Here is a 14,164-nt window from a genome sequence, read left to right as displayed (position 1 = left end):
CTATTGGAGTCCACTGTTTCTCCTGGGAGCTGGCAAAGCAAGAGCTACTGCACAGCTCCCTGCCTCATTCCACCCCTTTCTCTAGTTGCTGAATGCAGCTGTACAACTTCTGCAATTTTTCCAGTTCAGCTGCTTAAAAGTATTCCTCAGCTGGGTCTTTAATGTTCTTGAGAATTAACTGTGCAGCTATGCCAATCAGAAAAAGCTTAATTTCAGCAAATGCTTCTTTTCACCTTCCTTGAGTGCAGCTAATACTTCCATTCAAGTCTCTCATCTAAGTGCCAATTAGTCCTCGTGACACACAAAATCTGACCAATGGTAGATAAAAAAAGGATAAACCCAGAGGAAGCTTACTGCTTTCCACAGGCACCCTGCTCAAGTCCAAACATTGATTTTTCTCAAGTTCTATTCTTCTAAGAAGTTTATTGGCGGAAAAGTTACTCTGGTAACAGTATTTTGCTTAAAAATGTCTGTTTGCGAGATGGCACTTTAAGAAAGCAAGTCTGAGGGTTGTGGGGTTAATTTACTGAGGGTTAATTTACTTGGCACCTTGTTCTTAATATTATTTAAAGACACTTTTATATCTGTAATAAAGTTTTTTCAAGTGTCATAACAGTTTTAGTGTCGTCAGATTAGGTTGTTATAGCTCCAATGTGTATTTCTTCTCCGTTTGGGACTATGAATCCAATATATACCAGCGTGACTACTCAAGAGGAGTTAGTACACTTTATGTCAACCCAGCTGCTATGCAAGTATGTAAACTTTGCATAATAAAAATCCTTATGTTAATTTTGATTTTAAAAACTGTTTGTCAGGCACTGATTTCTCTTTGATATTTTAGTCAACTGAAACATTTTTTTGCCAAGATAACCAAACAGGCTACTGTTTGTTGTTATTAATTAGAGAAATTTGTGTTGAATTCAGTTTATCAGAAGAAATAGGTGGTTCATATTTATATATCTTTTTAAACTTCTCTAATTTTAAAACCAAATATATTTTTAATCTGCTCTGAAAACTTTTAATGGCAAATTTTCCACAGCTTCCCTAATTATCTACAGTAGCATTTAAACAGCCTTGCAGCAAAAGTTTTTACTGATGTGCAACCTTGAACTGCTGCACTTTCTAATTGTTTGTGATATGTCAAAACCCAGTGGGTGAGGAGACTGCTACCTTTCCCTTTAAGTGACGATCCACCCTATCCCAGTTCTCCTTAGGAGAACACAAGACCACAGGTGCTTTACTGGGCAATAGCTAAAGAGGACATCATTCTTCACGGAGCCATTTATTTCTCTACACCACTGTCCACCAGAGAAAGCAGCAGAAACTCTGTGGGATTCCGCCACAGTGCCACACCTTTCTCGGATAGCAGCTGACCACCTTCCTTTCTCTTCATGTGGACAAGGGTAGACAACCAGAAAGCTGCCGGCAAACCTCACAGAGCTCCAGAGTTAAATTCCACCTTTCCCGAATGGCCTTCTGTGGAGGCCTCCAGGCTCACACAAGCTACATTTGCAAGAGGCGGTGAGCCACCACGTGTCTGCGACCAACCTCGCCTTCTGCAAACGTGACAACTCGGGCCCTGGCCGTGCAGAGTGCTGGGAGTGCTGTGTTTACCGAGGATGGCCGGCCGGCCGGCCGCACGCAGCACTTAGAAAAGAGGTGATGGCAGGACTGGTCATGAGGCCGACGTCTTGATCCATCGAAAACGGTCGCTACATGGTATGTCCCTTAATCCGAGGCCATGCACAGCGCCAGGTACCGCCTCTCCCGGCTCCGCACGCGGGTTTCCCTCCCCCTGCAGCCCTCGGAGGAGGGACTCGCCCACGCACACGGCCCCCCGTGCCGCTGCCCAGCGCCCAGCCCCGGGACGGGCCCGCACGGAGCACAGCACAAGGGCACAGCCCAGCACGGCACGTCCCGCCCCGCCGCCCCCGGCCCAGGCGAGGCCGGGCCGCCAGATCCGGCCCCCGCCGGTCCTCCCCGCCCTGCGGCGCTGCGGAGCTCCCGCCTCGCCCCTCTCTCTCCCTCCGCCGACTGCTGCGGCATCCCGGGGCGGCGGCTCCGGCGACAGCCCGGCCCCGCGCACGGCCCGGGCCGCCGTGGTCCCCGGTCTCGGCCCCGAGGCGAGCGCGGCGAGGCGGGGACTGCCCGCAGGGCTCGGCCCCGGTGGTGCAGCGATGCCGGCAGCCCGCGCCGGGCCCCGCCGGGCCGCCCTGCTTCCGCAGCATCGCGGCGGCCCGTGCGCGATGAGCCGCCCTCCCCTGGGCACCTTCTCCGCCCCGCTCGCCTCCTCCTCCCACGGAGCCACCCTCCTCCTCCGCCCACTCTCTCTGCCAGCCTCCTCCCCGCCCTTCCCCGCACTCCACGCCGGTGCCGGAGCCGCGCGTCACTCGGGCTCCAGCCCCGCCGCAGACATGGCGACACTGACAGTGGTCCAGCCGCTCACGCTGGACAGAGGTAAGCGCGGCTGCCGCCGCTCCCCGGCCGCCCTGCCCGGCCGCGCCTGCCCGGCCGCCCTGCCCGGGGGGCACCGCGGCACGGCGCCGGCTTTGCCCCCGCAGCCCCAGCGCGGCGGGCGCTGCCGCGGCAGCGCTCCGGCCCCGCTATGCCGGGGGTCGGCTGTGGCGGCGGGCAGCGGGCAGGCGCCTCCCCGCGGGGCTCAGGTGCGCGGCGGGAGAAGAGCTAACACGGAGGCAATAAAACTTTGTGCGGGCAGAGGCCGGGGTAGGGCTGGCATCCCGCCGCCGGCAGCGCGGCGGCAGCGCGGGACGCGGCCAGCGCTCCGCTCCGGAGACGCTCCTCGGTGCCGCTCCGCTGTCCCCGCCCTGCGGGGCTCCCCCGTCGGCGCCCCCGCCGTGGCTCGGCGCCCGGGGCCCCGCGTCGCCACCCCCGCAGGTGACTGGGCGGGGGATGCTCGGTGGTGGGGCAGCGCCGTTCGCCGGCGAGTCAGAAGTCCGAACCTCTGGACGAGAGCGTCGTTTGCCGGCAAAATGTGGCTTTTTGGGGGTTGCGCGGGAGTGTAGGGTGTGCGAGGAAGAGATCGTGACTCCTCTGTTTGGCGACGGTAATTATGTTACCCTACAAAAGAGCGGCTCTGACGATCTCCGGAGATAGTTACTCGGACTGGGTAGGGAGCACGGGTGGTGCTTGGGTAGCCTTGAGTCTGTGTCAGTAACCTTATACAGATAGTGTAAGAGGATGCTGAAATCTCGAAGTTATGTTACAATTCAGCTTTTACCTCCAGGCTGTAAAAATTGGACCTTTCCCCTGCAGTGGATTTGTTCCCGTAACAAGGCTTAGCAGAAACGTCATTAGATTTCTGTGGGTTACAGGGAAAAGTAACTTACCATTCTGATTTGTTTTGCTCCTACCGTTCCATTGGGTAGAGAGGTCCAACAGCTCCCAGTGCAGCATCCTGAATTGCAGCGTTATCCTTTCTCCTCAGTTGCATCCAGAGGCTCCAAGAAGCACCCAGCCCCTAAAAATTTTATACTCTTGAAAGCATAATTGAGGTCAGTGCCTTGGCGTTTTAAATGTTTGTGGGTTTTTTTTAGAGGAATAAGATGGGTTTTGGAAGTAAGAGAGGTTTTTTGCTGTAAATCCTATGCAAAGGAAACACAAACTCAGTTTCAAAATGATAAAAGAGAGGTAGGCACCTTTTCTAGAACCCAACTGAGAACAAAACAGCCCACAAAGTACTCTAAATACAGTTTTCTGGCTTAAATTCCGGCATGAGTAGAAAGGGAGAATCTGAAGTTATTTTTACTGAAATAGCAAAGTGCTAGCCTGTGCTTTAAATTAAACTGCTCGGAAATCCACTGTGTAATCTACAGTTTCACCCTAATACTGTTTTCAGTAAGCAGGACAAATCTATTTTCTGGCAAAGGGTTGAACAGATGGCAATCCATTAGCAAACCTGGCTTTTCAAAGGAAATTATTGCTATTTCAGAATTATATATTCCTTTTCATTACTAAACCTATGCTTTAAAAATTCCACAATACACAAAAATGCAAATTAGTCCTAATTTAAATATAAGCATCTGTTGTCTGTGTCCAGGACATGCCTAACCATTTGGCAGGGATGCCAGCATTACAGTCTCCTTGGTTGTCAGCCAGGGCTGATATTAGTTTGAGTGAGATAAAACATCACAGAATGATAGGATGTGATGTGCAAAATGAAAATACGGGCAAGAGAAAATAGATTTAAATACCGAACCTGGCTTGCAGAAGGCCTTTTTGTCAGAAGGATACACTTCATCACCTGTAACATGTTACAGTTACGTCAACTGTAGAGGGTGGGCTGAAGCAACTCCAGAAGCAACTAGACTAAGCCCAGTGCTTCCAGATATTTCCGCTGTAGTCTTTCTCTCACATCCATGGGAGAAGGAAAGTTATAGATGGTGAGATTTTCCAGATTCCTGTTACTTTTGTTAAAGCAGACAAGCTATGTTTACCGTCACTGTGCACAGCTCTGCCGTGATCTAGGCACAGCCCTGAAAAGTCTTGTATGCTCATATCCATTTTACCTTGTCCCACACAGAGCTCAGCATCGCAAGAAAATAGCGAGAGAGGTGGTGTTGTTTCAGGAGAGGTGGTGTTGTTAACCTTGTGGTGCTGGAGGAATTGCTGCTTCAGGTCTATCCAGGACGCGTTCTGCATTCCCCCTTGTTAAGGGCCACAGAAACGGTAAAACCTCCTAGCGATACATACATTAGAAATCTGAGTTACCTTCTCCTGTGGTCTCCTCCTGGACAAAACATATTCATTGTGTTCTGGTACATAGATGGGAGCTTTCTTAAAGCCTGATATAAATGGCATTCAAAACCTCTATGGTAAAATGAATTACCATTTAAAGGTGAAGGGCATGCTGTGTATGAATGATTGAAAGCCAATTACATTCTGGAAGATTACTTCTGTCCACAGCACAGGAATTAATTTCCTTAATTCCTATCATCATGTGCCTTTCTACCTGCACAAATGTGTGCAAGTTCCATTAGGGCTTTTTAATATGTAGAACAAGTTCACAAAATAATGAAAATTTTAATCACTTACAATTTAATCTCAAAGGCTTTTGCCTGATCTTTGTGTGATGCTCTGCTGGGAGGAGGGGAAGAAATCAGCAACTCTTTTGGGCAGGAAACATAAAGCAGTGCAAGCTACCAGTGGTACCACTTAGGGGAGGGTGGCCCCAAGCGTTGGGCAGCTTTGGGAGGGGAAAGTGCCTGCCTGCCAGCTGAGTACAGCAGCAAAATAAGTCTTCCAACAGCCAAATAAGTCTTCTCCATGAGAAAGTGCACCCTTCCTACCTTTATTGCAAATGTCTTACATCCTGAATCGATACCACCCCATCAGTAATCTCCAGTGTTCATCAGAGCTAACTGGCGGAATATTTTAGGCCAATTCAACACTTAAACCCTGAAGTTGCTGGGAGCTATATCTTGTTCTAGGTTGAGACAGTCACATGTCTTTTATAAAATGATAAGGAAAAAAGGCAAGGTTGGGATTTTTTTTCTTTTTTCTTTTTTTTTATTTTATTTTATGCTCAAGGTTATGGATTTTTAAGTACATTCCCAATTTAATTTATGTCCATTAAAAAACCCGAAGTGTTTACTCCAATACAAAAAAGAAATATTTAAAAGCACCTATACAGTTGTTTTTCACTTCTTCCACAAGTATGTCTTTAGTAAGAACTTTGTTGACACTGTTTACAGACAGCCCTGGTTCAGCTGGTTGGCCTTTTTCCAACAGTATTTATTAGTACTGGCATACTGCTTATCACACCTTGCTGCCTTTCCCTCTCCTTATAATGTCCTTTGTCTTCCACAGAGATGTTGTCTCACCCCCATGACCAGCAGTTGCTGCCTTTCCCTTTATTATCCAGAGCTCCAGGTCTCTCTTGGATGCTGCCTTCTGTTGCCTTGCTCTTCTCAAAGCCCTGTGCAGTTAACTCCATTGCTCTATGCGTTGCCCATAATCTTTATCCATTTTCACTGTTCAGCAACCCAATTTCCTCCTCTAATCCTCTATTCTGCTGTCCTGTGAGAGTCGGCACCTCACCAGCCTGATGTTGTCTCAGATGCTGCATACGCATCCAGCGACAGTGTTCTGCTTTTCTCCAAGTGCAGTGTCATCTATCCCAGCCAGCTTAGTCTCCTCATGGTTATCTGAGGACCGACTGTGTATTCCTGTGTGCTGCAGGTACGCGTTATAAGCAATGAGAAATTAAAGGAAGCTTGTGGGTGGGGTCACTCAAAGAGTGTGCTAGCACAGTTTGATGGAAGCATTGTCCACAAGTACCATTACACTCCCAGAAATAATGTTAGGAGGGAGTAGATTTCTCTCCTGTCCTTGGCATACATTTTAGGAGTGGTCATATGAGGCCTGCAAATTGAAGGAGACATCTTTCTAGCTTTGCATTGTAGATTTTCCTATCTGAACTTCTTTATTTGGTCAAACATCTGGCAAATTTTTCATAAACCTTATCTTACTTTGGATTCTTCCTTTCAAGATGAAAATCTGCTTTGAAAGAAACTGACCATGTGTTTTCTCAGATTGCTGCAAAACTTCAGTCCCAGTTCTTCTGCATAGGATTGTGAAAGTGTTCACTTTAAAAGAGCACTTTTCAAAAGTTGGTCTTGGTTTTGAAGATATACAATTAGCCTGTGCAGAGACCATCTCATGATTAAGAACAAGGGAATATCTTTTCATATGAAGCAGGACTTTCAACTACCTTTTGTTAATAATCCATGTCTTACTGTATTTTTCCCTATATAGTTACTATTCATGTCACTGATGGTTTCACTTCATTTGACTGAGGATGAAAGAAGAAACTTGAATAGACTGAATATACAGTGCTGATTTTTTAATCCCTGTGAAGTTTCCTAACAAGGTCATAGCTATTGGCTATTGACACTCAAATTTCTCTTGCTTTCAAATACATCCTTGAAAACTGGAAAGATTTCTTGCTGTTTGGCTGTAATGCATAACTGAGTTCTGTTGGTTTTTATGAAATCAAGCAAATATTTTTCCAGTGGAGTGGGTATCCCAAAACTTCCTGAAAATACTATATAAAGCACTGTGTTCACTGACAATAAATAAGAATATGAATGGGCTTGGAATTGCCATCAGCTTTTAGAGATGTTAGACTCTGTCAGATGTGTTATCAGATGGTGCCTGACCACTAGTATACATAGGTACTTGCAAGAGTATTCCTCCTTCCTTCCTCCTCCTCCTCTCTTCTTGTCATTTTCCTTCTCACTACATCATCATAGCCTACATAAATGGGGATTTTTTTTACCCATCTTTGCCCACATATATATATATATACAATGAAAATTGTATTGAACATAAGTTGTGGTAGACTGTACATACATTATTGTAATGTGTAATATCTTGGAAAAAAACCCCAACGTACTCATGAGGAAGAGAAAATCAGATTCATAAAGTGTGAAATACAGTCCTTGACAGGGGAGCAGATCTCTGTCACCCAGGGTGAAGCCCTGTGGAGCAGTGCTAAGTGATGTGCTGCTCCCTGCCTGGCTGCCTGTCTGTCATAGGGGTGTCTTCTCTTGCTCTTCAGCCTAGCGTGTTAAAATTGAAAAATACTGCTGCAAGTGCGGCACGCTTTAAGTCTAACATATCTCCATTTGATATGCCAGCTGAGGATATATAAAATAACCAAATTAATTCTTCCAAGTAAAAAGAGAGAAAAAGGACTATTGTTTGTAGGGACAGGACAAAAATGACAATTCTAGTCACAGACTGAAATGCTTGGGTTTTTTACATCAGTGTATCAACGTTTATTTGATTTTTAAATGCATTTTTATTAAAGGATAGATTAAGTTAAGCAGATGGAGACAGTGGTTTGATGGGTGATGACTGGGACTCTTTCTGAGGAACTGTGTGGTTGAAGTTTTGGTTAGTTAAGTGTAGTTCAGCTGTGCCACCTGGAACTCTGGAGCTGGAATAGGAGCAGGTACCTGTCTACATGTCATCTCTGATGTTCATGAGTGGGGTAAAAATACGTGGTTTTGAAAGCTAAATGCACATGTTCAGCTTAAATGTCTCTGGCAGTACAGTCCTCACCTGAAGAGAGGCTGGGGTACATTGCAGCATGGGAGCTCTGTGCCAGGTGGGATATGCCTGAGGCGACTGGGCACCCACAGGAGCATATCCCTTTTGTTGGGATCCCCCGCATAGGTAAGGCCTTGTCCTTCAGCCCAGGGTGATGCACAGTGACAATGAGATTGACAGAGAGCTGCACCTGTATGCAGACACATGGAAGCATCTTCTACAAAACTCATGGCAGCTTTTAACCTTGTCACCTTTGTGGAGTGTTGAGGTGGAATACCTTAAATTTCCAGTCAACTTTCCTTCTGAAATGTGTAACTGATAAGAAGACAGAATTGGAGAAGCGGGATGCGTGGTCAGGACAGGTTTGTGAGACACCTTTGAAAGAGTAACAAGGATTGTGGCCAACCAGTGGCTATGCAGGGACCTTGAGTTCCTCCTGCTCTGTCAGGATGAAAATATTCTTTAGACATGATAGCAATGAATTAGTCATTTTGGTCTATCTGAATTTATCCTGCATAGAGAAAAATGGTAATCTGAACTTGCCTGTCTGTGTCCTACTCCTGATGCCTCTAAGGGAACCTGCTGCTTCAGCTGAGTGAAGGGGATAGAGGCTATGACAAGACCCTGCACAGGTGCAGGATTCACCATTTGCAACAAGTTAGTGATTAAAAAGCACAAGGGGTGATATTTTTGTACCTTGTAAATGTATAATCTCTATTTGCATATAATATTGAAAAAGAAGAATTTGTTTTCTAAGTAACATCCCTGTGCTAGATCCTACAAACTTCAGTTTCACACCGATGTCTGAGAGACATTTGTGTAACTATAGGGAAAAAAAAATTCATCTCTAGATGTAACTGTAAATAAACAATTTTCTTAATTCTATCCTATTGTTTGAATTGGACTTCTCTGATGTTACCAGAAAGAAAGCTTTTTAAAAATTTTGACAAGCTAAGTCATCAGCAGCTTTATGCAGAGGATAATTTATCCTTTGAGTTCGCTGTTTCAGGATGTGTATGTGCCCATCTCTCCTTAACACAGATGACCCTTTTGCAGGTGCAAAAAATATAAGTACAAGGTTTTGTCTGACCTGTGTTATTCAAATACAGAATACTGTTCTTGTAGGTAGTGCAATAGAATTTAATGTATAAATTAGGTAAAACTATTAATTTCAATTTCTCATTAGAAGTACAAATAATGAGAAGTTAAGAATTTAGGGGAAACCAGGTTAAGGCAGATAATGTTTTGAGAAGCATGTAACTTTGTGAGTCTGCCTTCTATCACATGCAGTTAATTTGTTTCACATGATGCATTTTTGTAAAAGTACTATTTAGCAATGTGCATGTAATTAGTAATTTAGTAACTGTATATGTATGTATAAATCTAGGCATTTTTGAAATTAATCTCAGAGAGCTTCATCTTATTTTGAGACATTTGCTGGAGAGTCAGCCTCTGAATGAGAGACATTCACTTGTTAATTCTCTATTCTGATGAGATTTGATTAATAAATACACATTTACACATAATAACAATGTTTTCCTAAGTGTATAAACCACAAGCTTGGATCTTAGATATGTTAAATACAGAGGGAGATGTATGTACATATTTGAGAACTTGTTTTACCAGGGTCCAAAACAGAGAGGTTAAATAAATGTCGAATTTCTCAAATGCAACTCAGCTAAGCTGCCTAGAAATGCACACAGCTTCTCATGTGTTGTTACCCTACTGCTACTTTACTAATAATTGTAAGAAAAAAGAGATGAAAAAATCTTGATTAGAAAACTGTATCTCAAGAAGAGATTGGAGGATGATTGATTTTTGTTGTTTAAAAGATGGAACAATGAAGTATCCATGAATACACAGAGCATCAAAGCATTGATTTTGTTTCTTTACAAACAAGGATAATTGTACAAGGAAGAGTATTGCCAAAGAGGCTCTTAATTTCTTTCTCCTGAACAAAAGTTATATTTTTACTAGTTCTTTTCGATAAAAGCCTATGTATAGTCACTAATCCTTCACATCCTCTTTCATTTTCTATTTCAGACATGTTTTCGGAAAAAGTAAATGTCCTACACCTTAAGGTATCAATTCCTCTACCATCAGTTAAGCATTGGGGAAGAATGTACTTGAAACAGATTAGGTGGATAATTATGGCCATCAGCAGCAATCTAAGCCCTCAGAAATTTATATATCATCTTCTCCACATTTTAATAGATTTGGCAGCAGTGTTTTTGTGAACCAGTACTTAACTGAATCAGCAGAGGAGCAAAAGAATGATATAACTGTTCTTTGTTATACAGAGACAGGCCAGAGAAACTTGAAGAGGGCATGATGGTTTTAAAATCTATGAAGGAGTCTTTGGAAAAGGAGGTGGTTGTGCGTCTGATCCCCTCTGTAGCCTGATAGTCTTGTAATCTGATAGTGATAGCTATGAGTCACTACTAATTTACCATGTGCATCCTAATGGTACGAAGTGTGTGCCACTGGTATCTTAGGTAGACATCTTGAAAAATCAAGCTGCAAGCTGAGAAGAGTTCCAGTACTCCTGTACCAATTCTTGGGATCATTCAACATGTAGGAGGACACCAAGCAACAGAACTGAAAAGGTGACAGTGAGCTCTCTGTTTCTCACAGGGGTTTTCTGTTTCAAGGTTTTGTTTGTTACTTGCTGCAGGCAGTTCAATAGTCACAGTTTTCTTCAAAGATCATACTTGTTTCAAATTTGAGAGCTAACAGTGGTCAGTTGTTGAAATCTGCCAACATCATATCTGTACTGCCTTGTTTTGTGGGCATTTATTAACAAAGGATTTTATTTATATTGCCTTCTTTTTGTTGTTGTAGCTTTTCAGCTACACACTTCCAAAGAACAAGTTTTTTCCTTTCCTGAGAAATGACTAGTATGTAGCCAGCTACCAGAGGGATTCAGTCTGCAAAAAGCAATATCCTTAAATCCACTAAAATTTAAGAGAGAATATTAACTCTCTTCTCATTACCTGAACCTGCAGGTAAAGTTGTTAACTATGTGTATGTAATGACTATGTTGCATCCATTGTTTTGCACAAATGACATCTTTTCGCTGTTGTCTCATCAGACTCTGAAACTACCTAGAAAAACAGAAGATAAAATTGTGATCCTAGACTTCAAATGACAGTTTGTATTGTCACTGTGTACACTTGCCAGTTGCCCATAGCCATCTTTCTCATCTTTCTGGTAATAACATAAAAAGATTTAAGACTAAGATTAGCTGGAGAGATAATAACTGAGGGGAAGCAGCAGGAGATTGTAGTAATGACATGCGAACAGAGAAAAAAGTGAGAGTTACTGCTTTGGCTTGAACAGAGTGCCTGTTGTGAAGGAGAATTAGCATCCCTAAGTTAACCCTACCTCCCTTTGCGAGACACCTGTTGGGGCCTTTTTTCCCCTCTTCCTGTCTTCTTCCCTGCCAAGAAAAATCTCTGTGATGCAGACTAAAAACACACTGGAATGAGCAGTGTGGAAAGGCATGAGGTTGCCCATATGGCCAATAGTTTTGTATGCTTACATAGGGTGTATAAATACTTGCTTTTACTTAGGCAAGAGAATGGATTTTAGCTAAGAGAAAAGTGTGTTTTTCATTTTGTTTTTCTTTGTTCAGGCAACATTATTCCTTGTAATTTTTTCTGTTTTCTGCTTCTAGCTTAGTCAGATTTTTAATTCCTTCACTGATTTTGATTTTTTTCTATATATACTTGTGGTTTAAAACACCAAAGTAAGTATTCTGTCCAAGTAGAGTCTTTGGGTTATGTTAGTGTATCAGCTCTTTCTTTTTCTTTTAATCTGGGATCAGAACCTCTAAAGTATTTACATTTGCAGTTCCAGCCAAGTGTCCAGAGTGCTTTTGTCTAGAGTTTAAAGGACCTTCACCCAGCATGGTGAAAGGTGTCAGCTGAGGAAGCCAGGTGTTTTCATCATACTGAATTTCTCAGCGAATTACAGCTTAGCTTCAAAGGATTTTCTTCTTGTTTTTTCATAGTTTCAAGAAGTCAGACAGAACACCGTTTTACATGTCCTGTGTAGGCAGATAACTGCTTTAAACACATGCAATCTCTCCTTTTTGAAAAAATGCTTTCAGAATGACTGAGAATTTAAATAACACAAAGTCTGAAACTACAAAATACCCTACTTCCTTCAGGAAGCAAGGGTTAATTAATATATGCTTATATATTCCTTATATAAACCTCATATTTGAATACAAAATAAACTTTAAAAAACCTGTGGTCTTTTGGTAACATATTTATAGCCACCTGTACCTACAAAAAGAAAGGATGAAAATCATGTCTCATCTGTTCTATTCAGCGGTTAATAGCTAACTATATATCATAGTTATGATCACAAAGGGCAGGTATGATTAAGCAATATAAAGTCAAAACTACATAGAAAAGAAAGGGAAAAAAAAAGAATTTTACCTTCCCTTTTCTCTAGAGGTAATCCAGGCAAAAAATCATGGCATTCCTTTTTAAGCACTGTGTGAGAAAATGCCACAGTTTTCAATGCTCTTCTATTTCCATTTTCAGCTCTGTGTTTTGATTTTTTCACTTTAAGGATCATTTTGTATCTTGTTTTCACACTGATGCTATGTTCAATGCCTTCTGTACAAAGCAGTGGGTACTGTCAAATGTAAAGGGCTGGTGTAGCTGTAGTTTCATCTTTCTCACAGGTGGCAAAATCTTCTAGTGAAAATTTCAAACTCATATTTATGTACCTTCTCATCCTGATTGCTTTAGAAATTGCAATGAAACTAATAACTTGGAAGAACAAAAATCATACCAGTGTTTAAAAATTATTAGGTTTTAAGGTTAATTTTAAATGCTTATCTTTTGAAAATTCTACTTGCATTATTGCTCTTCCATTATGGCTTGAATTAAGCCAGTGAAACTCATCTTATTGAATCAATCCTGAATTACCCATTAATTCAATCTTTACTGTTTTGTGATTTATTGTTACGTCTTTAAAAATCAGCACTGAATATGTGTAGGTACCAAACCACTTTCTCTAAGTATCTGTTGAACTCTTAATAGTTTTAGGTACTCTGTAGATCGATCTCACACATGCACAAGCAAACAAAATCTGAAATTGCTGACAAAGATGCTCCTGTGATTTACATCAGTCATGTGAAGGCTTCAAGGAAAGAATTGGACTAGCTTTATCTATGCACAGTAATAAATATGCTAAGAAGATTGACCCAAACAAAGCAAATATAGTTCTCCCAGTTGGCCTTCATGGTAGGTTGAGGCTATGAACATCCATAGCTGAGGGTAAGAACAGAAATCACTTGTTAAAACTTAGTAGAGTAAAAAGGTGGTTGAGATTACTTAAGACATTATAGACATTGCGAGGTTCAGAGAACACAGGAGCATATTGTTCATTTAAAGGAACCTTATGAATGTGAGAATGAGATAAGCAGAGTATTCGGGAGCAGTATGCCTGAAATGTCAGTATTTCAGTGTTTGAAGAGAGCACTGAGGAGAGTTGGTGGTGTTGAGGATGCTGGATGGAGGGGTCTCAGCACAGTTTGCTGTCTATATTTGCATCACAGATAGCACTGCTTTCTTTGCAAATAAACTGTGTACTTTCTATAGGCTATTTTGCAAAATGTCTCAGAGCATTGCTGTCATGTTCAGGTGTGCCTGCCAAAGCTGCTGGGAAGACTCACGGTATATAGCACTGCCTTGGAGTGCAACAGTTGGATCATAGGCTCTATGTCTGAGAAGTGGAATGAAGCAGAGAACTTGAATGCCTGTGATGTGCTTGAGAAGTTAGAGCCAAACAGAATCTAAGTTCAGCTCAAACATGTCAAGACATGTAGACCAAAACAAGGTCTGATGAATAGCCAAAGAAAATGAGCCTGTCCCAGGCATTGGGGAATATATGCCGAAACCCATGGGGATGTGCTATTAATGGCATTGGGAGCAGTCATCTCACATCAGACAAAATGAGACAGACAGACATACCCTCAGTTATCTCATGATTTCTTGATTTTTCTCATACATCAAGAAGAAAAACAAATCCATAAAATCATTAGTTAAGGCATTTTAAAAAGCTTTAACTCAAA

At 42.6% G+C, this 14,164-nt stretch overlaps 1 protein-coding gene across 1 annotated transcript in view; it reads left to right on the top strand.

Moving 5' to 3' along the window:
* The first annotated feature begins 1,901 nt into the window (after positions 1 to 1,901).
* The window catches only part of LIN7A (lin-7 homolog A, crumbs cell polarity complex component), a 48,108-nt gene continuing 35,845 nt past the window's right edge, over positions 1,902 to 14,164 (top strand). The window contains exon 1 of the mRNA XM_050324746.1: positions 1,902 to 2,457. Within this exon, the coding sequence (XP_050180703.1) occupies positions 2,178 to 2,457 (280 nt within the window). The 5' untranslated portion in view covers positions 1,902 to 2,177. The remainder of the gene's footprint in view (positions 2,458 to 14,164) is intronic.

The sequence above is a fragment of the Myiozetetes cayanensis genome, unplaced genomic scaffold (assembly GCF_022539395.1).
Source record: "Myiozetetes cayanensis isolate MyiCay16 unplaced genomic scaffold, myiCay2020 scf3, whole genome shotgun sequence".
NCBI lineage: Eukaryota > Metazoa > Chordata > Aves > Passeriformes > Tyrannidae > Myiozetetes > Myiozetetes cayanensis.
The sequence above is the reverse complement of the archived record's forward strand: the minus strand, read 5'-3'. Positions and strand labels throughout refer to the sequence as shown.